The sequence below is a fragment of the Anguilla rostrata genome, chromosome 3, assembly GCF_018555375.3.
Source record: "Anguilla rostrata isolate EN2019 chromosome 3, ASM1855537v3, whole genome shotgun sequence".
NCBI classification, from domain to species: domain Eukaryota; kingdom Metazoa; phylum Chordata; class Actinopteri; order Anguilliformes; family Anguillidae; genus Anguilla; species Anguilla rostrata.
In genome coordinates, this window is record NC_057935.1 from 1,658,539 (window position 1) to 1,684,708 (window position 26,170).

Consider the following 26,170-nt stretch of genomic DNA (forward strand, 5'->3'; position numbering starts at 1 on the left):
TGCTCGCCGTCCCCCCCAAACCCTCTGCGGACCCGCGAAAACAAGTTCAGCACCGCAGGCGAAACGCACAGGACAGGCGGGGGATAGACAGGTGTCCAAAACCAAGAGATGATAAAAACTGGCACACCTCGGAGGCTGCTGCCCGATGCCGAGGCCGTCGGCGCCAGACGAGCTCCACTCTCACAGAAACACCGGGCGAAGTGTGGCGCGTTGGGTCTTCACCTGCGTCGGGACTTTAACTACACTTCATAAAGTAATCAATCACAACATGCTTAAAGCCATTCCTTCAGCTGTCCCCAGCCATCTGGCCAAATCCTCCCCCCCCCCCCAAATCCTACCAACTCTCACTCTCTGTCCCTCCCCCCTCCCTCTTATTTTCTGTCTTTCAATCTTCCCTCCCCCGGGTTTCGTAAAGGCTTCAGTAAATGTAAATTTTCGGCTGGGAAAGGCGCTGCGTCGGCTGAATTTTCCTCACCTTTAGTCACGAGAAAAGCCCGGAAAAAAACCTGCTCTCCTGAAAAAATAAACGCTAACACATCAGCGCTCCAGAGCACAGATTATTCGTACATCCTAAGGATGTGTAGAAAATGTGTTAAAGGCGGGTTTTCACTGCATGCAGTGACAATTAGATCAAAATCACGTGATGAAGAGGTCATTGTGCACGGTTGGGTTATGGGGTTCAGGGTGAGATTGGGCATGGTTATTTTATAATATTTTATAAAATAAAAAAAGTTTTTAAATCCTGCATATTATGCCTTATAAAGGCATTATAACAAAATATGTTGGTAATAGTTGTGCAGTCACAGGGATGCCTATGTCACACTGCTGAAATAGCGTCACCTTTGGAAGGATTTGTGGTGCAGTATTGGTAATGTACCCATCTCTTATCTATTCTGTATAATAATAAGAAGAATAACCTTATTTGTAATGCGAAAATTGCAGAAAGCACAGAGCAAGCTAATGGGACATCATAAAAGCGAAACAATAAAACAATTAGGGTAATGAATTCAACATCAAGGCTGATAAATCAATAAAGGCAGCCATCGCCCAAAACTAAAAATAAACAAGTATGCCTCGCGCAGCTAAAAGGTGGCTTATAACTGTGCATTTTCACGTAGATTTAAAAGAAGACAATAAAATCAATACAAGGATAGGCAGAGTAAAATAAACCTGTCTAGCCTCCAGTCCCCTGCCTCTGAAATATTCATGTGTTTCATTCTTGCCAACCTCATTTCTTTGGCTGTCCCTGAAACAGTTGAGAGTGAATTTATGTTTTCTGTAATTTCTCTTCTGCAACAGCACTTGTGCTTGTCTCTGGATTACCCGAAATGCCTCCAATGCGCTTTTCTCCTGACTTTATTTATGCCTGCATTCAATTCGCAGCTGTTTCATTTCATACTTCATCACTGTAACCCCCCCCCCCCTCCCTGGCCTCTAATTCTGCACCTGCAACCTGGCCTCTGATTCCGCACCTGTAACCTGGCCTCTGATTCTGTACCTGTACTTGCCTCTGTTCACACCTGCAACCTGGCCTCTGATTCTGCACCTGTAACTTGGCCTCTGGTTCCGCACCTGTAACCTGGCCTCTGAGCAGTCAGAAGCTGCCAGCTGAGGGTGCACAGTCGAGATGATAAGTTCCCTGCATGTGTTGATACTGGATGCTCTGTAGTAACGGTCATGGTTTTGTCTGAGATAACTCCCCGCTCTTGCACACAATCAGCATCACTCCTGACTGAGAACGAGGTGTTCTGGGCCGGGACAGCAGATGTTCTCTGTGTGTTTGGCCTCTTATGCGCTGCGCCCACTGATTCTTGTGCTAATACGGCGATGATGATGAGCCTGCGGGCGTCCGGTGGAACGTGGCGGTGAGTCTGTGCGGCAGGAGCGCGCTTGTTTTCCTGACAGCACACAACAGCAGCAATCAGCACCTTAGGCCCAATCATCAGGAGGGTGCGAGCGTCGGGGGATCTGAGCCGACGGCGTGCACACGATAGCGGCCTGGAGTGGAGCTCGTTCACAGTCATCACAGAGCGGTCCAGGACGCCCACCGCCCAGCGCGAGTGACTCAGCTCTCCACGGCAACACGATGGCCGCCGCCATTTTGTTCAGTCCTGCTGATGTCCCACTCTGCACACGTCACTGGCAAGAGATGAGGGAAGGGTCGGGGATTCTGGTTTGGGGTAGGTCGCCGTGCTGACTCGGCTTGTGAGCTGCCGGCAACCAATTGGAGGCGAGGCAGCGCACACATAACCTGCTCCTGCCATTGGCTGGCTGGGACCAATCACGCAACTCCGCACAAAAACTCCCTGGCTGACGTCCAATCACATTTCCTCTTGCTATTGTGCGGTAAAGTACACTTTATTATCAAGCTGGGGGGGCCAGGAAAACACCTTCCATTCCAGTAATACTCCCCCCCCCTTAGTCTCCCTCTATGGACCAGCTCCCAAATCTGACCACTGCTGTTCCCATTTAGCAACATTAACAGCGATTTACGCTTTTGGCCGGTCTTCAACTCCGCTGCCGTTTTTAGAGTTCTGTTGGCCTGGAAGTTGCGCCACAGATGTGAACAAGTACTTAAAAAGCGACAAAACGATGATGTACTGAACTGAAATGGCTGAAGAGACCGTATGTGAGCCGTCTACCCGGCGCCCAAGCGCATTAAAACTACAGTCACAGCACGTCAGGCCAAAATACTCACACATAACAAAAACATCATTCTGCCACTATTGTGTACAAAACTGTAAAAAAAAAATTTTTTAAACATTTGCCCTGTTTTAAGTATCGGTCCACTAGCCCCTTGTGTGTCGTGTGAGTTCAGCAGAATAACCTGAGAGAAACACAAATCACAGCAGTCCCTGCTGACAGCGCCCCCTGCAGGGCAGGCTGAATCATTGCTTATTTTCAATTATTCAAACTGAATCGCGCAGACAACACAAACACCAGAACCAATGGCCCATTAAATTCTCTCAGACGCCGCCTACCCTCCCGGCTGAGGGTTCATTAGAGCGCAGATTCATCTGCCTCCTCCTGAAAGCCCCTAAAAGCGTCACCCTGAGCCTTGGGCCAGGCAGACTGGGGCTGAGCTGCAGCGACGGCTCTTTAATGGCTGTACAAAGGGTGGCATTCAGTGAGTATCGGCTTCATCTGCTCCAGTAAGCCCCTGCAGTGCTGAATAAACACTGCTGTGGACTCACAACTTATTTTATCTTTACAAAGCATTTACCCTTTTTAGCTTTAATTATAGCATTGCCAGGAGCCCTGATAAGAAACAAAACAACTGTTCCCAGTAATAATAATGGATTATTATATATATATATATATATATATATATATAATAATCCATTTACACACACAGTGCGTTTCATATCAGGATGTGAGATGCTGCCGCCATTAGTGTGTGTCCCCCACCCAGGCGATTCATGGCAGCCATTTTGTGCCACAATGCTCACCGCACATGAGCAAATGCACATCTCATTCAGCTCATCTGGATCAATTAGCGTAGGAGGAAACAGAGCCCAGACCATTAAATGGATATAAACGATTTAATCAATGACAAGAAGCCATATGAAAATTTTTATTTTATTTTTTTCCAAATTCTGGTCGTATGGTCTCAGCAAAACCAAGCCAAAGACTCTTTATGAGCTATTTCTATTTTCTATTTATATGACTAAATCACAACTGAACATTTCTGAACATTTCTTTCTGCCAAATAAATGTAATGTAATGTAAACCTGTTTTATTAATTTTACGATCAGTTAAACTCACACAGCCACTGAGCCGAAGGACACTTCAAGTGCAGCTTGTGCAGGCAGATTGTAGGACAACCACTTGACCAGATGGGGTCGCTGGTGAGCCATGAGAGACGCACTGAAATCAAATGCAGTTCAAACATGTATTTGAGCACCATGATGCCTGTATATAGCGTTCATAGGGACAAGTTACTGGCTGAGATGTTATTTCAGACAGTCATTACAAAGCACTAGGATAGATAGCTCACTTCAAGAAAATCCAGATCTTGCTTCGTGGCTACAGGAAGTAAATAAGTAGTAGCAGCAGTAGTAGTATGTCAAAATGTTTCAGTTGTATGTTGGGGGAAATTTATAAAACTAGCAGCATATGTAAAACTAGGTCGTAATCTAAATCAATTTCTGAATCTCTTCGGTGTGGCTCTTGCCTGTCGTTATGTAATTTTAAGTAGGCTATTATTTATCTAAAATACTACGGCAATAAAGGTGTTGGCACGTGAAGCACTGCGTGAATGGGGAGTGAATAGGGTGCGTGCTCGCGTGTTTTGACTAATGAAAGGAGCACGGGCTCAGGGCAAAACATCTCGCGTCCTCTCAGACGCGTCATTAGCCCGTGACGATGTGCACTCTGTCCCACAGCCAGAAGGGCGATTTTGTGTTTGTAATCAACAGCAGGAATCAATCACACTCTACAAAGAAATGCAAAAAAGTATTTCGTGACTCGGTGTTCTGGTTAAGGTTCAATGTGAAGTTCTTTCAAAAGAGTAGTTGTTTCGGGAGGAAGACTGTTTTTCTCTGGAATACATGACCTCTGCTTTCAGTGGCTTGTATGTTGCGCATGACAAGCATGACAATCGTGACACGCGCTTAATGGACGGCGGCTCACCTCGTTCTGCCCGCGTGGAGTGCAGTCAGTGCTTTCAGAGTAATTGGAGTGGGAACATTGGCTTACGTTGTAAATTACCCCGGGCGATACGTACACATATGTAACCTACTACTGCCAGCTATGAACAACTCACTGAACTAAAGCAACATCGGGTGAGGTTAGAAACTTTTAAGTTACCATATGAAAATCCATTAAAGCTTATTTGTGCCTGCTCCCTGTGCCGCTCTTTTTCCTGTAACCCAACTTTCCACGCGACGTCGGGCGGCGTCCACTGCCTGGAATGGAATTGAATCTGTCATACAGACTTGGGCGCGAGCCAGCCGTCATCGTTCGCACCTCGTTGACACCCTGACGTTTCACAGACGGGGGCTGCAGCGTTTTAGCCCGGTCACCCGGCCAGAATCTCCTAAGCACAATGCAAGCCATATAGCCTTACATCATTTTTAACCCCCACCGCGCCTACCCAGAACTCAGCTGCTGGTTAAAAAACAAACACGGGAAGCGAGGAAGTGTACGCTTTGTGCCGCCGCTAAACGGGTCTGTTTGTGCTCTACACCATCCAGGGCATCCTCCACCGCCCTTCTCTCCTTCAAGACACGCACGCATTCACTCCGTCTCCCGGCCGTCCCCCTTGCCACACACACAGAGCCCCCCCCCCCCCAGCGACCCCCGCGTCCCTACCTTCCGTGTGGCAGCTGGAGGACAGGATGGTGCTCGGAGGTCGGAAGAGGTAAGGCAGGTAACGGGAAAAGCATTTCATTTTTTCCCCGTTTTTTTTTTTTTTTTTTTCCTTTTTCGTTTTCGGTTGGCGCCTTCGTGTTTAGCCCCACATTCCAAGCTGCCGATGACACCGGCAGCGGCGCAGAAACGCGGAGTGGGTGAGCTCCCCGTTTTTTTCCCCCCGAGAGCTAAAGCGGCATTACTTTCTTTACTCAGCGCGTCAATCCGTCTTCTGCTGCGGGCGAGGCGAAGGGAGAGGAGAGGTCTCCGCGCGAGGCTGTTCCCTCCTTCACCATGGTTCCTTCCCCTGCTGCCAGCTGGACGAGAGGTTGTGCATTTTTTCCCCCCTCCAGGATTCAGAGGGGAGGGGGCGACGGAGGAAGGGGGGAGAGGAGGGTTCTATTTTGCCCGGACCGTGTCTGTTGTGCCGTCGGCTGCGTTGCTTTCGTCAGTCGAGCGGCTATCGCGGTTTCTGTCCCCGCTGTGTGGAAGTTTGCTGTCCCAGTAAATACTGGTTCCCTCCCGACCCACCGCCGCCCGTCCCATCCCCCGACCCCTCCCTCCGTCCCTGTCTGTACGTTCGCGCATGTACACATATCAGTAAATCATTTTTTTTTAGATTATACGCACCAATAGTTATTGCGCATAATATATAATCTGAAATCTTTCACTTAAGATAAGAACAACACCAATAATAATAATAGCTGTTGTTATGGTTTTGTTTAGTTTTAGAGCACAAAAGTTAGCTTCAACCAAGGAAAGCTTATCTGTACTTCTAAAAGAGGACTGCAGTGAGGTTTTGCAGACAGGATTCTGAAATGAAACATTTTGGATATATATTTTTTAAATCTTGTGCATACTTTCTTGTGTCTAATTGTCCTTCTCACACACTCTAGACTTTGAATCCTCCACAGAGTCCCTTTAATTATTTTGTTGTCACGGTGATCACACAGAACAGCGGCCATAACGTTGTTTGTTCGCGCTGGAATATTGTGTCATCACAGTGTGGCCTGTATTCGCCTGAGTTGTGCTCCAGATCAATAAAACATCTCATCAGCAGGACAGGGGAGGCGAGGATAGAGTGGCACTCTGTCCCGTCAGCACAAACAGCAAAAACAAGGAAACCCGAATCCCCACCTAAATCAGCTGCCTTCCATCATAAACAGTGCACAGCAGGGGTTCGTCTGGCACTCAAAAACAAACATGCCCTCCCCGGGACGGGGGCCTGGGTCACAAAGCAGGGTCACTGAGTTGGCCGGATAACTGCACTGAGTAAATCCCTGGAACAGCTCTTTAACTTCAGTCCATGTTTCAGATTTTGGTGGGCTCCTGGTTTTACTCAGTGCAGTTATCCAGCTAACTCAGAGCAATCCTGTTTCCTGAAACAGGGTCCAGGTGTGGAAACATCCATTCTGCAGCAGAACAAAAATCGGGAATTTAAAGGCATCAGTCCAAACTGTAGTAAACATTTATTTAAGAATCTCTAAAATAGTTCAAGGTGGTTTCCTGGAGACCCTGGGAGTATATATATATCATTAAAATACAAACGAGGGTCTTGTACTGAAAGTTGGCTGAGTAAGATAACATTATCTGGGGTCCCGGGCTCATTCAGAGTGAAATAGGGGGGGTTGGGCCTGCAGACACTTTTAAGGGAATGGGACAGAGGGGACCTGTCAATCAGCAGCTGAAATGATCGATATGAAGGGCTGCCCTGTTACGAGACGGATTCCCAGCATGCTTTGTGAAACCAGAGGCTTATTCAGATCCGGTCTGGTGCCGCTCCGGCAGGCGGGAGTGCCGGTGAATCCGGCAGCGCTGTGGAAACTCTGAGGCTCTGAGGGAGGGGCTCTGCGCCTCCTCCTGACTCCTCCTGACTCCTCCTGCCCCCCCCTGCCAGATCTGGATGCCCTTTCTGTTCCCATGGCTTTAATTTAAATCTCTTTTCCCGTCCTGTCCCTCGTTTATTTCCCCCGTGAGTTTGGGTACAGGCGCTTACAGCAGCGTGGGAGGACCGGGACGCGAACGACGAGACAAACCTTCCACGAACCTGACACTGTTTCCTGCTCCAAAAAAATAAATAAATAAATAAAAGAGCGAAGGAAGGAATGCTTTTTTTAAACTGGCACGGAGGGGAAGAAAGGACAAAAGACGCTTGTTTCCTGGTGACCGCGGGCCCGGCATTCCAGCGCGGGGTTGGCGGTAAGATTAGAGTAATAATAAATGCGGTCTAACGGCGGGGCTTTTGTTGGCGGTAATGAATTCTGGGCGCCGCTGAATGTGGGCACCCGCGAAGCTCCGCTGGAAAAGGGGGCTTCCTGTGGAGGGACCGGGCCTGGACCGCCGCCCAGCTGCATGCTGGGAGTCCGCCAGGCCTCCGCACGCCCGCCACACCATGTCAAACACAGGATTCCACACACCCGCTACACCATCGCAGGATTCCACACACCCGCTACACCATGTCAGCTGTGGATTCCACACACTGTTACAGTTCCTGTTTTCCAGTAAACCTCTTCTGTATGCACTTGTATTGTATTTCGGGGTGGGGGTGGGGGTGGGTGGGGGCGGGTTGTCACAACATTTTACGCGTATCTCCGGTGTTTTGGGACCAGCGCCTCTACCAGCGAGCAGATGTCCCTCACTCTTAATGAGGTGAGGTCTCCTCACTCTCTCACCGGGACTCAAAGGAGACCGAGCAGGTGCTCGAAGTCCTCCTTTGGTCAGAAGTCGAGAGCCACTGCAGCATAAGTGCCCTGCCCCTCAGACTGGAGGCCAGTTCCTCTGTGTGTGTACGTCCCTTTTGCTCTTTGACTTTATTTTACTTTTCTTAATTCTTTAGCTCTGTCCTCCACAGCTTGTGATGTCGGCCATCGCCTCTCACCCGACTGCACGGACATGAGGCAGAGGAAGACCGTTCAGGCGCTACTCAAAAGGCAGACCTGTGGGCTCTTCAGCAACCAGCAGGGGTTGCTGGTGCCTCATGAAGCGTGATGTGTGATTGTGAGACGGAGAGACAGAGGTAAGGTGAGGAAGTATAAATTTAAATAGCACCAGACTGCCGTAATCATCTATTAATAGCCACTGTTTCACACACAGCAAATATTTGCCCAGTTGCACAATTTTCATTGTATATCTCCTGTACGTCAGAGAAAATAACAGCGTTGTTTAGAGCACCACCTTGTGGCCATATTCTGCATTACCCGCTCTGCAGTATATTTGCTAAAATAAATTCCAGTCCTTATTAATTATCGGCATGAGATCGCACTGAAATACTATTCTACAAAATAAAGGGCCAATAAATTCATCAGTAATTTGTGAGGATTGTATTGCTGTGTTTTCACCAATAGAATCAATTTTATCCATTTTTTTTTCTTCAGTGGAATTATACTATAGTTTTGACCATCCTCACACTTTAAATTCCAGGTTAGCACTTTGGTCAAGGGTACTGCATCGGTTGTATAAAAGCCAGGGTTTGGCTGCTGGGTGGCTCATTCGGTTAAGGAACCACGCTGTAGTGCATGGATGAGCCCCACGGTCTCATCCAAGACTGTGTCAGTGTCGGCTGTGACCTGTAGCTCCACAGAGTACTCGCAGTTGGATTGCCCAGGGTAGGGTTCAGTCCATTAGGGTTCCATGTTTCATCGCTATCTAGCAACCCCTGCTGGTCGACTACTTGCCTGTGCACTGAAAATTTTGGCCACATATGAAAGGTCTTCCTCTGACTCCACTCTGTGTGAGCTCAGCTATAGTTTGTGATTCTGAAAAGAAGCAGCTGGCGACAATACATGTTTAAGAGGAGAACTGCGGATGTCTAAACTCTCCTGAATTGGTAGTGAACTTGGCTGTCACTTGGCAATGGGTGGCAAATATTTTTTAAAGAGGAATAAAAAAGCAGGGCTTGAGCACACACCCTTCTGGTTGCAAACCCTGTTGGGTCTTTAATCGCAGGCCTGGTCCTGTCGCCGTCGCCGTGGATACTGTCCCCAGACCCAGCAGGTTTTAATGCCACGGAAACGGATGAGAGGGTCCCCGGGATTATTGGGGGGCCGGTGCCATCTGTCGGTCTCTCCGGTGGGCGAGCCTATCAAAGCCCCTGCTTCCCCTCCGCCAGGAGGCCCCCGCCCAGCCGCACGCGGGGCCTGAGTCACAGGCGGGAGTCCTCAGCCCTCACACCGCGCGGTTTAAAAAGAGCTGCTGCAAACCCGCCATGAATATTCATGAGCAGAACAGGCGGCTATATTTAGAGGTGCAGACAGAGATGCAGCACCCTCAGTGAGAAAGAGAAAGGGGGTGGGGGGGGCACACGGAAAGGTGAACAGGTCACACGCGTGTTTAGTGTGTGGTAAACTGCGCCGATTCTCGCTCATCCTGAGTGCTGTTTAGAGGCTCACTGGCGGGGGGGTTTGTGCGTGTGCTGAGTTTTTGTGCATGTGCTGAGTTTCTGTGCGTGTGCTTAGTTTCTGTGCATGTGCTGAGTTTTTGTGCATGTGCTGAGTTTCTGTGGATGTGCTGAGTTTCTGTGCATGTGCTGAGTTTCTGTGGATGTGCTGAGTTTCTGTGCGTGTGCTGAGTTTCTGTGGATGTGCTGAGTTTCTGTGGATGTGCTGAGATTCTGTGGATGTGCTGAGTTTCTGTGGATGTGCTGAGTTTCTGTGCGTGTGCTGAGTTTTTGTGCGTGTGCTGATTTTCTGTGTGTGTGCTGAGTTTCTGTGGATGTGCTGAGATTCTGTGGATGTGCTGAGTTTCTGTGGATGTGCTGAGTTTCTGTGCGTGTGCTGAGTTTTTGTGCGTGTGCTGATTTTCTGTGTGTGTGCTGAGTTTCTGTGGATGTGCTGAGTTTCAGTGGATGTACTGAGTTTCTGTGGATGTGCTGAGTTTCTGTGGATGTGCTGAGTTTCTGCCGAGCGTGTTTGTGTGGGCGTGAGAATGCAGTTGAGCTCCAGTCCAGGCACATCTCACTTCAGGCATTTTGCAGACATTCTTACACAGCTCACAGTCTTTTATATTTAGTCCGTTTACACAGCTGGATGTCTTCTGAAGCAACTCAGGTTCAGTACCTTGCTCAAGGATGAAATGCGGGGGTGTCTAATCTTATCCGGAAAGGGCCAGTGTGTGGGTGCAGGTTTTTGTTTTATCCCAGCACTACGACACTTGATTCAACTGTTTTACTAATCATGGTGTTCAATGAAGACCATGTGCCTTAGTGCTGGGTTAAAACATAAACCTGTACCCACACCAGCCCTTTTTCGACAGGATTGGACACTCCCAAGTGTAATGGGTGCAGAGTCCCACCTGGGAATCAAACCTACAACCTTGTTTCGAGTCCAGCTCCACAACCGTTACGCTACACCGACACCCGTCACTGACGGGCGCCGTGGCAGCTGCTCAAAGTTTATCTCTGCAGGGCTTCCACGCCTGTCGGCACCCCTGGGGCATCTGCCTGCTGCCTCCACCTTAATCCTGCCCAGCCGCCCTCCTCCGCCCTTCCCCGGAAACACCCCCCCCCCTGTGTCTCCAGAAAAGTTGCCCTTTAACACAACGCGATGTGCCGCCTGATCCGACCCGAGCAGTCACCGTAAAGCGCGCGGGGAAAAAATCTTCCGCGACAGTGGCCTCGATGGGTGCGTCACCGCGCGTTTATTCATAGCGGCGGCTAATAACAGTGTTCAGTGATTACATCCATTCACTTTTCCGAGTTTCGGGGTGTGCTGTGCAGCCGCTGCTTGAAACGAGAAGGATAGACGGAGCCTCTCTCTGATGACTTGATCAATTCAGATCACCATGGTAACAGCTTGATTTTCAATGGAGAACAGCAGAGACTCGCGCTTCGGCGTGAAGCGCTAATACGCGCCGCGAGGCTACGACAAGCTCGAGGCAGTGGGCTGCAGTACTTACCGTAGGCGGCTCTTTGAAGAACTACGGTCTCCTGCAGCTTTTCGTTTACAACAATTCTTAAATCACGTTTGTTTTCAGAATTGAGGAGAGAAAAAAATATGCTGGTATAAAATTACGGGCAATATTTGCTTAGCGGGTAGACATATGTCAAGAACACAACAAAATCATACATTTTATAACCCAACATGTTCAGTTGGGGTAACAGTAGTAGTTCAGCTGAGCTCATAATGCAAAACAACAGGTTGCATATCCAAATATGATAAAACAATGGCTATGTACTGCGTGTATGTCATCCGGAAAAGGGTGCGTGATAATCAGTCATCAATACTCACATGTTCCCACACACGCGCGCGCACACACACACAATCATTCACTATATGAAAATATTTTCAAAACATAATTGCCTCTACGACACCTTAGTATATTCTGGTAATTTGTATAACGTTATTTCAGATGACTTGCTACCGTTGTCCCGCACCATCTTACACTAACACACTTCATGCATTTCAGGGGTGTCAAGCAAACAACAAACAAATCTAAATTAATGCCAAATGTCTTTGCAGCTTTAACAAAACTATGAACACTCAAAGACCATTTTCACACCATGTACACGATCTTAAGGGTCCATCTCAAAATAACTTAAATTAGCTTTTTTCAAGGACACATATAGGTTGAATTTCTGAAATAATGAACACATAAACCATGTTGTTGCTAATGGCTCATTTGAGTTTTTAACTGTCTTACTTTGTTACTGAAATACAAATTACGCTATTTTAAAATATAGTCACATGAACTGATAGCATGCAGGTGGGTTTGCTTTTTTATTCTCTTCTAACGGTTTTGAACGGGCTTTCGACCATGGCCGCGTCCCTACACTTATGCAACCCGGTACTGAGAAGGAAGAGGGGGGCGCGCAAGTCTGGTTTCTATAGTTACAAGCCAACCAATGCTGCATCGTAATATACTCCACAGTTCCTCCCAACAACTTCAAAATATAACAGTCGTGACTGCACAGCCATAAATAGGCTATAGTTACTACAAACTGCCATCGCAGAGCACACTGCATAAAGCGACGCTATCTTTGTCATTGCTGACAAATGGGTTTGTGTATTTGAGCATCGCACTCGGATTGTTCATGTATAACTGCACGGAGATGAGACAGTTATAGAACTGAAGGTAACCCTTGAGACTAATCAAAAAGCACTTAAACGGTTGTCGGTCGGACTGTGATGCAAGTATTTGACTTCTTACCTTCTGTGACATTTACCTCCGCCGCACCTTTCACCTGCGCGAAACACCAGCGCGTGTCCTCCGTGTTTCCTCCGCGACCTGCACAGAACCAAGCCGAAGCCTTTGAAATACAGCCTCATTTCATAACTGGACCGCAATCTAACCTATAGTAACTATGAAAAAATGTATGTGGTTTACGTACCAGGTATCATATCTTTTTCCCTGCTAGCGCTCACCAGTGCGTCCGTCTTGATGGTGATGCCCCCAAAACCAGATACAGTAACAACTTGATCCAACAGCTCCGTTCCGTTGATAAGGGGGAGGGCGATATGAAACGATGCTGTCAGTCTGTCTAAACTATTTAAATGCCGTTTCAAAATGGCGAGGAAAAAACGCGATAAAGTCTGCCCACCTTCCGCGATTGATTTAGCCCTCCGTGCGTTCCGAACGCGGTTTTGATCTAAAGCATTGACAGGCTGTCCAAAAGACAACGATTTAGAAAAATTGCACGCACTTGACATGTATTGTTCGGTGATTATGTCACTCCTCGACCCGTTTAGTGAGAGGGAATTAATTACAGGTGAAGGAAATAGAAATATATAGCAAAAAAATATAAAAAACCACGTAAATCTAAACGCTTAAGCTCTTAATTTTTGTGGAACTGGACGGCTTAATGCGCAAAATGTAAACGCGTTATATGCATTACGTCCCACTTCTGAATATGACACTTTCTGGCTGACTTGAACCCCACCTAATGACATTTTTGGCAGCCTATTTAGATTTCAATGAGCTGGCTAGAATAGGGTCAGAAGTGACTTTCTGCCGTGGTCTTTTCAGGCAGTGCTAATCAACTCTCAGAGAATTCTGTGCTGCGTTCTCTTTTTCACATTGTAATAAGATTACCACACAAGGAAGCAAGAAAAAAAAAACTTGGGACACGGTTTCCCAGGACATAGAACACCTTAAAGGCCACCAGCTATTAAGGAGTTAATCTTCTAAGCACACAGTGCAGTGTGGTGGAGAAACAGAATTGCAACGCATCATAATAGGCGCTAGGGGGAGCAATTTGACTTCAGTTACCCAAGACAAGCGGTATGGCTTCTTTTTAAAAAACATATTTCATTGAATTTGTCATGGTATAGATTCTCATTTTCGAGTGGATTTTAATGTAGCAGACATTAATAAATCAGCCTAATACGAGGCGTCTAAACCCTGCAGAAAGTACATTTTAGAATTTGTTTAGCGCACCTTACTAAATTCATTGCAAAATAATTTCATAACCCTTCTGCTTCTGAACATGAATATTAAATGAAAACGTGGAGGTAAATAACGGAACACATGTAAGAAAACAAAGTAACTGTTTTTTCATTTTATTACAGCACCAGTTGAGGGAATAAATAATACAATCAGAACCACCGTACTGTCAAGAATATGATTCCCCTGCCATGCAATCACGACACAGTTCCACACTGCTGCACTTAATACTGGGGAAGTTCTGCTTTCGCTAGCATCCAGACTGAAGAACTGTCTGAGCTTAGACACACAACCCTTGGAATTCGGTTCTCAAAGCTCAGTGTTTATGGCACACTCGACCTTAAGTCACTCTTCACTGAGCCCAATTGTTTATCCATGAAGTTTATATGTTTACACAGAGTTTACACATAACCGTATGAATACACATGGTAAATGGTAAATGGACTGCATTTATATAGCGCTTTTATCCAAAGCGCTTTACAATTGATGCCTCTCATTCGCCAGAGCAGTTAGGGGTTAGGGGTTAGGTGTCTTGCTCAAGGACACTTCGACATGCCCAGGGCGGGGTTTGAACCGGCAACCCTCCGATGGCCAGACAATCGGTCTTACCTCCTGAGCTATGTCGCCCCAGTATATACACATACAAATACAGTATAGTCCCTTTATTCATTAGAGTCACAGTGCAGCCTGGTTAGTGTAGTCTGAATAGTGACAATGCAGTCTGGTCAGTGTAGTCTGAATGGTCACAGTACAGCCTGGTCAGTGTAGTCTGAATAGTCACAGTGCAGTCTGGTCAGTGTAGTCTGAATGGTCACAGTGCAGTCTGGTCAGTGTAGTCTGAATAGTCACAGTGCAGTCTGGTCAGTGTAGTCTGAATAGTCACAGTGCAGTCTGGTCAGTGTAGTCTGAATGGTCACAGTGCAGTCTGGTCAGTATAGTCTGAATGGTCACAGTGCAGTCTGGTCAGTGTAGTCTGAATGGTCACAGTGCAGTTTAATCCAGTTTGATCCAGTTTGACCCGATGCAGACCCTCGGCCCGCATGCAGGGTGTCAGACACACTGCAATGAGCAGAACAGCTGCACAGCAGATATCTCTCACAGGTGCAGTTCTACCCCAAACAGAACTGGTCCTGGTGAAAGACGGATCCCTGCTGCCTGTGCCTGTGTGCTCCTCAGCTGTGTCAAATGCAGAGAGGTCATATATCATCTATAAACCACTCTGTCCAACAACAGAGACAGGAGCAGTAGTAACTATAGTATTAACAGTAGCAGTAAAATGTCCAGAGTTAATTCAGCTGTAACATGGTACATATGGCCCTACCCCAGACCAGGACCTTATGTACTCAGTACAAGTTAATTTAACGCAGGGGTTTCTACTGTGCAGTAGCAGTAATAAAATAAATGAAATTTTTAAAAAAATGAATCATCAAATACTGTATGAACCACTGGGTCAGCAGCTGTACTGCGCCCATCCTCAATTTGCTACAATTAATAGAAAAAATAATAATTATTATTATTATTGTGGTTGTTGTTGTTTTTGTTGTTGTCAGTCATTGTCCACCCTCTTTTGCTGATGTATTCACAAAACCATGAAAGTGAGTTCTTTCGTTAGTTTTTCTCCAGTTGATATAAATTAAACCCCCAAAAATGTAGAAATTCTGTCTGTTGTGTAGCTGTGTGACCAACTGCTGCCACAATATAGTGTAGCTTTCCTTGCCTGTTTTCTTATAGCATTTGAACAAGTCAGGCCGTGTACGTTCGCCGGGTTGTAAAACCTCAGAGCTTATGAATGTTAGTTTCACTCTTGTATACAGAGGGGCATTAAAATGGCTGTAGATTAATGCGAGTGTGATTCCACAGGACTGAATCACCACGCTGACCGATGGTCTTTGTCAAAGACTGTGCCTGATCCTCCATCAGATTAAAGTTTTCAGTTCACTGCTTCATTTGATTGTGATAAATACTTGGAGGAAGGACCCAGCGCAAACCTTTCAGTGACTTGTTGCGCACTCGTGCCATAAATACGTCGGCATCGTGGAAATTAGTGGTGGAAGAAAACCCCGCCGCGATATTAAAGCGCAAACCTCAACCCGCTGTTTTCTGATACAGGGCATTCATTATGGAATCGCAAATGTAACGCCGCCACCTACTGTTCGAGTGCAGAATTACGCCCTGCGTCGGAACAGCCCGCGGTGTTAGTGGAGCTGCACGTGAACGGGCTCATATCAGAAGCGGAACAGAGTCCATTTCATTTGATTTTGTTTGCGTACATGAAAGCAGCCTCACATAGTTTCAAAGGGAACTTCAAAGGGAGACTTGGTAGTCAGCAAACAAGAACACTGAACTTTTGATACTTTGATACCTGTCTGGCTTCACTGACAAGACCCGACCTGAAATATTATACATGTTACAAGATGCTTGAAATAAAACTTGCCAAAGTATGCATATTTAGTTGGGCAGAAAACGGGATATTGTGCCTTTGCCTTTTATCAATAATTCATTAAAATTATGTGTTTTGGGTGATACTTCTTGCATGAATACCTAATAAATATAAATGTGAATTTGAATCAATGTAAAAAACAATTTAAAAAAGAAATACCCAATGATGATACAAGAATGATTTTGTCCATTGGGACCCACATGAGATGGCCTTTTCTCCATAACAAGATGATGCTGAAAAGGCTCTTGTTGTACGTAAGATTTGAAAGCTTAAGAAGGACACTTTTTTCACAAGAATAATTCTTAATGTTTCAGGTAATGTTTCTGTGTTCACATCACATGTGAATGAGTCAGCGTGAACAATCGTGAAATGAATGTGCTAATGGTGAAATTGTGTGAGGGGTTCCAGGATCCATACTTGTGCAGAACACAGTTGTGCACAAAATATATGCCAAAAACATGAATAACCTCATTATACTGCATTTGATTAACACCGAGTCATTTGTAAGCTGTAATCAAGAATATTTTCCCTTTAATGTAAAGCTTAATATGGTATCCATGTGGCAGACAGGTAATCATAAAATTCTCAGAAAGCACCCCTGTTATATTTACTGTTCCAAGTAAGACCACAAACTTCATCGTACTCATGTGAATTGAACAGATGTGCTTATAAAGTCGGTTATTATTCAGCATAAAAACACGTCATAAAGATAGGACTATCTCTACTGGGCACTTCTGTGTGTGATCTTTATTACCTAAATTGGTGGAGAGGAGATAATCTGACCTCCTGTCTGTTTCTCGATTTTTTTTTAAATATACATCTGGACACAAATAATAAATGGGTTTCATGGGTTTGATGCAGTTTATACTGCCTGTTGGCCTCCAGTATTAAGTTATATTCTGGAGAACAGTCTGACATGAGAAGGGATAAATGCTGCTAAATAACAGAAGTTGTTTATCGGGAGAACTACTCTAGAGTGGCAAAGATGGGTGCACTGGAGTATGCTAACATGCTAACCTCTTCCACTCAGCTCAGCTCTGTCCAGTCAGAAGAATCCCTGGGAGGTTGTGGCTATTAGCCCGTTAGCGCTAAAGCAAAGTATGGAGCTCTTGCCGCGTGCCAGCGTACTGCCTGCTAAAGCTACGTGCTAAAGGCTAAAGGCTGAACCTTGGCAGGGCTGGTAGACTCGGCCTTATTGGTGTCAGCGATGACCTCTGACAGTCACAGGAGCAGGAATCACCTGGCAGCCGCTGGACATGTTCAAGATGAGACACCCTCTCCTCATCCTCTGTTCAATGTGACGGACCCCGACTATTCTAGCACCCATGTCAGAGCTGGCCACTGCCATAACCGCCATTACCACCTAGTCATTTAGGGCCACAACCATCCCTGGGGCACACAATTCTAAGTTTAAAGTTTTTTTTTTTTATGTTGGAGCACTTTGGGGCCACAATGATATTCTTGTCGAGGGCCACCGAAGCCCTAGGGCTAGCCCAGAATGACACGCTGTGGAGCCTGAATGCTGGCTGGCTAGGCTAGCAGCTACGGCGGCTCAGCTAAGAGAAGAGCAGTGTGCGCGGAACTGTGCTAAGCAAACAAGACGACCGCGGCAGGGCGGGAGAGCTGTGACATCACAGGGCGGAGTCACAGGGTTCAAAGGGAGAGAGAATGCACTACAGCCTGGGTTTCCAATGGGGGGGATATATATACACACTGTACTTAGAATAATAAGTAACCTGGCTGCCTTAAAATCTTGGGCTTGGTGAACACCAGGTCTTCAGTTCTTCATACTTCTTCATGCAGTTCATACAGAATAAGTATGAAGAGCTGCAGATCCGTTGTTCACCCAACTCAAGATTTGTTTTTAAGTAAAGCCACTTTGAAATGTTTACAGTGTATAGATTTGGATAAATATTTCAAATTATAAAACCTTTTTTTTTTTTTTTTAACGTGACCCTTCTTTAACTTATGTGGGATCTGGTGATCCAGAAGTTTAAACCTGGCAAATTTGCTTAGACAACCAACTTTCTGTGCAGAAAAAGCTTTGATTATGGATTATTAAAATCGAATACAATATTATTATATCCTATACTTCATTGAATTGATACACTGAATTTGTTTTTTGTTCTAGCAAAGAAGGTGTTTTTTTTGTGGTTGAGGTGATTTTGCATGCCTGTGTAAAGATGAATCACCATTTTTAACTGTGTGAGGACAGACGCCTAATGAATCACCAGCGAAACTCGGTGCCGATCCACAAAATGAACAGAAGAACCATGGCGTGGGCTTCATATTTTATTATTAAACTCAGGAACAAAATGTTTTACATCAGCATCACTCTCAGCCAGCTCACAGTGCTCTACACTCCACATACGTGTACGTCACCTTGTAGAGACACAGAGAGTAACAGAAATGTTGTTTTTGTTGTTTTTAAAGTTTAGTGAGAATGTAACTGCAATTAACTGTTTGAAACATTTTACATACAGTTATTTATGGATAGCATTAAAAAAATGTCTGTCTTTGTTTCATAATGATATACAGGCAATACTTAGTCAACAAACAGCACTAACACTAACATGTGTAGCTTATAGAATGGAATTGTGTGTACATTTACAGTAGATAAGACAGTGGGCTATCAAATGCATTTGTGGTGATTTTTAGTGGTAGCCTAATACATATAGCAACAAAAAGGTTATTACGGCTTTACAAACACGCACAGGAAGGACGCAGACAAATCTCAATTTGTTTATAGGGATACGACTTAATGGGAAACAAAACGATGCTGTAGACGGGCGATGAGAGCGAGGCGTCACACTATGCACGTGCAACCCACGGCTATGCTCTCCACCACCGTCCTGTACAGGGGCACGCATGTTTTCTTCTTCCTTGGTTTCTTGGACAGCTTGTCGCACAGGCGCCTGCGCACGGGGATCTTGGTGTAGATGAGCACGCTGGTCATGGTGCGGTCCTCCTGCATGGTGAACGGGTTAATGCATCCCACGCACGAGCACTTCGCTTCCGGAATGTCCACGGGAATGCGGTTCTCGTCGTGGTTGATTCTGGATGTGCGGTGGAAAATAACATGACAACATGCAAATCGAGATACATGTGAACGTATTCGGTTCATGTCGGAATAACGATAGTATTCATTATTTGTTACATCTTTCAGTTTGTATTTTAAATGTTCACTTAGTGGACAGTACCAACGCCAGTTTTGGTGATCATAGTGGGAAAGTTGAATTGGGGAAATTAGGTTGACGTTTGGTTAAACAGAGATCGCTAGGGTGAGGGAATTTAACTCAAGTTTCTCAAGTTTTATTACTCTATGTTGAACTACATTAGGCCTCGAATATTGCTGAGACTCACCTGTATGACCATGGAGACAGACTCCGACTGTTGGACATCCAGAGTTGCCGGTCCACCACACACTTGTTCTTCGAGAGCGCTGAGTTATTCCTCACTTGTTTCACCATTTCTTCAATGCTCTTCTCAAAGTCCTCCTCCCAAACCACCTGTAAGTCGCCCGCATCCGCCCCTCCCATTATAGGATCGGGAGAACTGTTCTGTAAAGTCGAATTTTGTTGCAAAATTCTGTTTTTGATCCGGCCCGGCTTTCGCTTCGCGCCCTTCCCGTCTTTCCCGTCTTTGCGCCTTTCCTTTTGTTCCGTCTGCGCGAGGAGGACTACCATCACGTAAATCATCAGTGGAACAAACACCTAGAATTAAGCAAAGTAATAGAATTGTATTATGCAGATATATTTTGAAAAATATTTTGAAAAAATATTGAAATACTTTGCCCATTTATAATGGCCTATTTACAATAGGTGCACCTTTAATGCAACAATACAACACTGCACGAGAGTAGTATTAGTAGTAGCAGTAATAATAATAGCAATAATAATTATAAAAATGTTAATAATAATGTTAATAATAATAATAGTTACCAAGGTTATCATTATTACGATTATTACTGTTATGAATCATTGAATAATCATAATATTTTCATAATGATTAGTATATAATATTAAAAGAAGAAGAATAGAAACAATCAACTTTGTTGTATAATTCTGAGTAAAGTGCACTTACCCGATGTTTGCAAAAACTGACCATATTCACAGTGAAAATTATCCTGTAAATTAAACTGTATTCTACCGACCTTCAAATTAGTGAAATAGAAACAGACTGCAGAGTGTTTCTCGATTAATTGCCACAGAGTGAGCCTTTCCCCCCGAAATATGGGAAAATTAAATGTTGACTTGATTACGTCTGTGCGTGTCTGACAGCACACACTCGAGACACTGCTATAAAAACTATCTTCAGCTGTCGGCTACCAAGCATCAAAGACGAGGAGAAATAACTAAATATAATGGAACTGACCACGTGAGCATCGACAAGCAAACTTCCACATGCAGTGAGTCTCGGGAACTTTGCACGAGATGAATGTCTTTATTCTTCCTTTTACAGTTCGCGCTTTGTTTTATAGCGTACCCTATTGATCCAGGAGGAACAGCTTGGAGCATTCTCATACTGGGTCAATAAGCCAAAGCAAATTACCGCAGATAACATCATAAACCGTACAATTGTTATGTCATGAAATATGGCAACCATTTTGACGTTTTTTTTATTACAATCAAATTCACATAACAATTGTTATGATATTGCGATTTGTTATGCTGAAACGTGGATGTTGGATTGTGAGTGTTAGAACACATTTGGACTTTTTCAAATGGGCTCAAAATTAGTAACTTATTATTATTATTATTAGTGCTTATTTGAGAGTGGTTAGATACCATTGACCATAAAAATACGTATAGACCTATATTATTTATTTACACTTTGTTTGCTAGAAGCTTAATCTCATAATTGCTTTGGATCCGGTTTGTTGAGTATGGTCTTTGTGTCATTTTATAGCTGTCTGGTTAAGGTTCATTTTCCTCTTTTTGAATAGTCCCTTTTGAGTTAAATCTAAACCCACCATATGGGCTACTACAGACAATAACGATTCACTGAGGTAAACACGTTTCAGGAAACGCCCTTTCAGATAAAATCACAAAGTAGAACTTCTGTTGTATCCCCATAATCCATCCTGAGTTTGTGTCTGTGTCACCCTTTTCAATTTGAGATCCGTACCCGAATGAAATTGTTGACTCAGCGTTGTAAAAGCGCACCTGCTCAAGGGTCACAGCTTTGATATGGCGTCTTTTCATGTTCTGTACTTTTAAAACTTCCGAAGAAAGCCTGCCTCGGAACCGCAGGTGACCACAGAAAATGCCGCCACACAACATCTCGTAGCCCACATTCAATGAGCGAACGCTCGACAAAGTCGTTTAACAAAGCGACCCATTCAATTAGAGCACAGCCTGTCTATCTGAACTGATAAGCCATCTCCTTCTGCCCAACTTCTGAATGAAGAGGTCCAGTTATTGCACGCTTTACCCAACTGCAATTTTACGCGCGTATGGAGGCTAAATGGCATAGGATTTACTTTGCTATCGTGCACAAATAAAATCAATAAAACTGTAGTCTGTGGCGCTCTTTCAATGTTGCAGAACGCACTGTACACAACGGCGTGGTTATAATGGACATTTAAACGGATACGCTGCCGCATTGTGAATGAACCAAGTAGCCATGTCAAAGGACGCTGGTCTGCAGTGTACACTTTAAATTGAGTCTTTATATTTAAAATATACTCTATAGGCTCGTCGTAAGTTATAGCCTACGATTTGTACACTTGCGGCGAAGTAAAATTAGAAAGGACATTGGTTTCATTCTTTATTTTAGAAGCCTGTGGCAAATGATAATTATTTTTTTTAAACTAAAATTCTGCGTTCGTTAGCACAGTTAGTACTCTCCAGTACAACCGGCTTGACGGATTAAGGTTTCACAAAGAGTTCTTTGGCCAGTTCTGGCTAATGAATTGGCTTTTATTTATTGGGTTACATTTTGTCCGAGTATTTCAGTACATCGCCCCCCTTGCTAGTTCTCCATTATTGTGACATAATTCACTATTTGTTGCATAGCCTCCATTTATATCAGATAATCTCAAATTTACTGTTAAAAACCACTTGTTGCAGAAGGTATTTGATCAATGCTGCAGTCAGGTACTTTGTTCACCGTCTCTGATTAAATAGTTGCGCCATGATCAGGGGTGAGACTTCAGTGTCTTCTCGCGAGAACTCGATGTCGACTAGTTTGAGCGGAAGTACATTGGAACTCTCTTTTCCGGCGGCCATTGTGGAACGATCGGCAGGGTAAGATCTGCTGGCAAATAAGAAGTGTTAATATATCGTCATCCATCCTTGTTTCAGTCGTATAATAATCATCTTGTTTACAATGGTTTCGTTACTGGAGTCATTGCTTAATGTTTGACTGGCACCATTTCACATATGTGTATCTTTGAAACATCAGATTAATCGCCCAAGCAAGGTTCTCTCACGGCCTGTGTGGCAACATCACTGAAGTGCAGGGTGGAAGCATGGACTTTCAATACCTTTTTCAAAATGTAATACTGTATTACCAATAAAAGTACATTGTTTCAGCGACGGTGATTATGCCGTAGTATATTGTCTCTTACAATTCTGGGCTTTTCAGTTGCGGGAACAACCCCAACGCTTTTTAAGCTAGCCGATGTAAATAACTCTAGACGGTGTAAAATGGCAGTTCGTCAGCACCTTAGGCGCGTTGGTAGCGGTGTTCAGAGTACCTTGGTGTGGATCGTTTCCAAAGACCGGTATGAATATCGAAGTGGCCTGCAAGCTAATGCGTGTGGATTTTACCGTATTCAGCCAGGTTCTGTGTTCAAGCGTTCGTAGGTTACGTTAGCAGTCAGGTTTTCTGTGGCTGATCACATGGAAACATAATCTCGTTTGGCTACAGTGTCGCTTAAAACCTCGTTGACAAACCATTTGTTGCACCTTTTTATAGCTGCCATACTGTGCAAAAACATCACATTCTCTTTAGTTAACGGTATTGGCCCATTCTATTCTTTATACTGTTGAACCGTTTGCTTGCATGATGCTGTCCTAAGTAGCACTTGAGCATTATGGTTCAGGAACCTGGTGTCTGAGGTTGTATGTTCAGTTCCCATGTAGATATTTGCCTTTTAATTTCTCCAGCCAAGCCACTAAAAGTGCTTCAGTAAATGTCTGGCTTTACAGGTGATTGTTGTAGAAGGTTAACTGTCAGTCACCTTCGGTGGGAGTGTGTTTTGAATTCCTCTAATGTAAATGCGACCCTAACCCTCCTGCTCTGTCCACTTCCCCCCCCCCCCTCAGCCATCATGAAGCTGAATCCGTTTGTGACGTCGTCCCGTCGCAAGAACCGCAAGAGGCACTTCAACGCCCCCTCTCACATCCGCAGAAAGATCATGTCCTCCCCGCTCTCCAAGGAGCTGCGGCAGAAGTATAACGTCAGGTCCATGCCCATCCGCAAGGACGACGAGGTCCAGGTGAGACCCCTGCACCTCCCGGTGCCCGAAACGTCCTCCCGTCTCCGTGTTCCGGGTCTTGGGCATCTGAGTTTTCACAGCGCGTCCATTTGTGGGATATTGTTTGTGATTCTGGTGAAAACCCACCGCTCTCTTGGCTGATATGCGGACGCAGCACGTTTGTGATGAGGAAGCTCGCGGCGAAGGCCGCTGCTGACCGCTGATTGGTTGATTGATCCTTGACGGTGGCGCGTTTGTCTCTCAGGTGGTCCGAGGGCACTACAAAGGCCAGCAGATCGGCAAGGTAGTGCAGGTGTACAGGAAGAAGTACGTCATCTACATCGAGCGCGTGCAGCGGGAGAAGGCCAACGGAACCACCGTGCACGTGGGGATCCACCCCAGCAAGGTAAGGCCTCCCGCCCGCCCAGCGTCCGGCACGCACGGCACTTATTACAGGGGGACATTGAACTGCCATTCACTGTGTTCAGCGCTGAGATGGAGGTGGCATCGGGGCCGCCTCTATTGGCCAGCTGTTTGCATTGCTCATTGCGTATTCATATGCAGTGGCACTGTTACACTTCACACCTGCAGCAACATTCCCATAATTCTAGGTCTCGTGCACACTCGTCTCACAGTTCTGTGCTTCCACTGACAAATGCAGGAAAAGGGTGATGTCATTTCCTGTAAAGGGCATGGAAGCCGTGCATGGCACAGGATTGGGTGTTCGGCGCCCTCAGTGGTGCTCAGGGCAGTAGTGTTAAGCAGCAACTTAAAGGGGACCTGTTTCCTGTGTTCATTCAGGAGAAGAGTCTTCATCACGAGTGGGGAATGAGATTTTACACACGGTCCCTAAAACAACACTTGTGCAGTGTTTACCCTAAAGGTTACTCACTGTCGTAAGTCATCATCACTCCCCAGCTATTGGAGATGTGCAGGCCCGGCTCTCTGAGAGCACTGTGGTGAGCGTGTGTACGTCAGGTTCATACTTGCATGGTCTTTATTTCAGTTGGCTCCTTATTGAGTCTTTGTGGGATTTATCCTCCAATGTGAACAGCACTTTTTATTTCCTCAGCCGTCTGTATTGTAAATAATGACAAGACACTTCCCCCTAATAAACTGGCAGTTACGGGTCAGGCCCTTGCCGTGTACCGTTTCTGTCCTCGATTTGAATGGCATCTTGTCGAGCAAAACACTGGTGTTGCCTGGTGACATTGCCGGGCCTTTGCAGTTCACGTGAATCGCAAACTGGGCGAACTTTACCTGGAGGAAAAGGGCTCTCGCAGATTCAGTGCAGAGTGAGTTTATAGGGCTCGTTTTGCTGCCGGAAGTGGCAGTAGTTTTTTTTTTCCTTTTTCTCTTTCCTTGAAAAGCGTGGTGTTGAGGCGCAGGTGCCGCTCACCTGTGGAAAGATGCCGCAGGCTGTGTTCTGGAGCCACCTGTGCAGTCAGCCTTTCATACCTGTTTTGTTTGGAAGTGAACTGCTCATTTCTGCTTTCTGAGATCCCCACAATATCATATTCCTGTTTCTCTACGAGCGGGTTTTTTTTAACTTTTTTTTTATTTTTATTGACTGACACATAAACACACACCAGGGATGTTTGGGATCGATATTCTCGATGCAAACATTCCGAAAGGAGGAGATGGGATATCCTGTCCTTGTTGGTCATCTAAACATGTTATTTGGAGTTTTTAACCCGAATATTTTGATCATGTGCATGGCTAAATTACAGGAATGGCAGGTGCTGAGAGCTTTATATTGTAAAGTTGCGTTCCCACCCCCCCCCCCCCCCATACGCTGTTTTGACCGGAGGCTGTGAGATGTTGCCATGGGCACAAGCTGCTGACTTAGGTTCCTGTCTGAAATTCCATGTGATGAGGTGTATTGTGAGCTCATTTCGCTTTTGCCTGGTATTTGAAGAAAATGTCTTGCAAAGACGTGAAAACGAGCTGTTCTCCCCATCTCCCAGTGGAAGGGAAATTTTAGAAATAGTGCAAGTAGTACAAACTGCAGTCTATTCAGTGTGTGTGTGTGTGTGTGTGTGTGTCATTCAATGAATGGGGTTGTGATATGTGGATCTGCTGTCTGTCACAGTGAATTATGTCCACATGAAGCCAGTGCATGCAGTTTGCCAGCAGGGGGAGCTCTGCTGATAGACGGTAAACCTGTATAAAAAGGCCATGTGTTGATGTGTGTTCAAAAGCTCATCCATTACCAGTATGCATATAAGCTTTTTAACCTTCTGTTGCTGGGTGTGTTGGAATCAAAGGTATTCAGCCAGTAGGTATGAACGCCGAGATCCTTTCTCGAGAGCCCTGTTCACCTGGTCGAGTAAAAACTGTAAATTATCGGTTGAAGGGGGGGAGGTTCTGACGACGGGAGTACTTAAAATGTTTCTGCATCTCTCGCAGGTCGTGATCACAAGGCTGAAGCTGGACAAGGACCGCAAGAAGATCCTGGAGCGCAAGGCCAAGTCGCGACAGGACGGCAAGGAGAAGGGAAAATACAAGGAGGAGAGCATCGAGAAGATGCAGGAGTGAACGCACGCCTTTTGTTAACAAATAAAAGACTTTAAAATCAC

The 26,170-nt window shown here is 45.4% G+C and overlaps 3 protein-coding genes across 6 annotated transcripts in view; 1 reads left to right on the forward strand and 2 right to left on the reverse strand.

Annotated features, from left to right (window-relative positions):
• The window catches only part of LOC135249774 (serine/threonine-protein phosphatase 2A 55 kDa regulatory subunit B beta isoform), a 58,768-nt gene extending 45,971 nt beyond the window's left edge, over positions 1–12,797 (reverse strand). Inside the window, exons 1-2 of one of the 3 annotated variants that reach the window (XM_064325316.1) lie at positions 12,677–12,797; positions 12,496–12,573 (exon numbers count right to left, since the gene is read on the reverse strand). In XM_064325316.1, coding sequence (XP_064181386.1) covers positions 12,496–12,573; positions 12,677–12,686 — 88 coding nt within the window. In that variant the 5' untranslated portion in view covers positions 12,687–12,797. Of the gene's footprint in view, positions 1–3,765; positions 4,032–5,313; positions 5,828–12,495; positions 12,574–12,676 lie in introns of those variants that run through there. The other 2 variants (XM_064325318.1, XM_064325317.1) reach the window with 2 other exon arrangements.
• Positions 12,798–18,447: 5,650 nt separating this feature from the next.
• On the reverse strand, positions 18,448–23,392 carry LOC135249777 (interleukin-17B-like). Of its 2 annotated transcripts, none has more exons than XM_064325326.1 (3): positions 22,942–23,392; positions 19,532–19,881; positions 18,448–19,224 (listed from the first exon to the last, which is right to left on the reverse strand). In XM_064325326.1, the coding sequence occupies exons 2-3, from the start codon at positions 19,864–19,866 to the stop codon at positions 18,975–18,977; spliced, it is 585 nt and encodes a 194-aa protein (XP_064181396.1). In that variant the 5' UTR covers positions 19,867–19,881; positions 22,942–23,392; the 3' UTR covers positions 18,448–18,974. The 2 variants fall into 2 exon arrangements, with proteins under 2 accessions (XP_064181396.1, XP_064181395.1); XM_064325325.1 differs by lacking the exon at positions 22,942–23,392 and adding an exon at positions 20,252–20,659.
• Positions 22,296–26,169, forward strand: rpl26 (ribosomal protein L26). The gene is made up of 4 exons (XM_064325327.1): positions 22,296–22,416; positions 23,440–23,612; positions 23,857–23,997; positions 26,001–26,169. Exons 2-4 carry the CDS (start codon positions 23,445–23,447, stop codon positions 26,127–26,129), a joined length of 438 nt encoding a protein of 145 aa, XP_064181397.1. The 5' UTR covers positions 22,296–22,416; positions 23,440–23,444; the 3' UTR covers positions 26,130–26,169.
• The last annotated feature ends 1 nt before the right edge of the window (position 26,170 follows it).

Excerpts from the sequence above, each read along its gene's own strand:
- rpl26 (XM_064325327.1), top strand. The coding sequence starts at position 23,445 with ATGAAGCTGAATCCGTTTGTGACGTCGTCCCGTCGCAAGAACCGCAAG. Across the intron at positions 23,613-23,856 it reads GCAAGGACGACGAGGTCCAG|GTGGTCCGAGGGCACTACAA; the intron begins GTGAGACCCCTG and ends TTTGTCTCTCAG. Across the intron at positions 23,998-26,000 it reads TGGGGATCCACCCCAGCAAG|GTCGTGATCACAAGGCTGAA; the intron begins GTAAGGCCTCCC and ends CATCTCTCGCAG.
- LOC135249777 (XM_064325325.1), bottom strand. The coding sequence starts at position 20,275 with ATGGTCAGTTTTTGCAAACATCGG. Across the intron at positions 19,882-20,251 it reads TCAGTTTTTGCAAACATCGG|GTGTTTGTTCCACTGATGAT; the intron begins GTAAGTGCACTT and ends GCTTAATTCTAG. Across the intron at positions 19,225-19,531 it reads CTGTCTCCATGGTCATACAG|AATCAACCACGACGAGAACC; the intron begins GTGAGTCTCAGC and ends CCGCACATCCAG.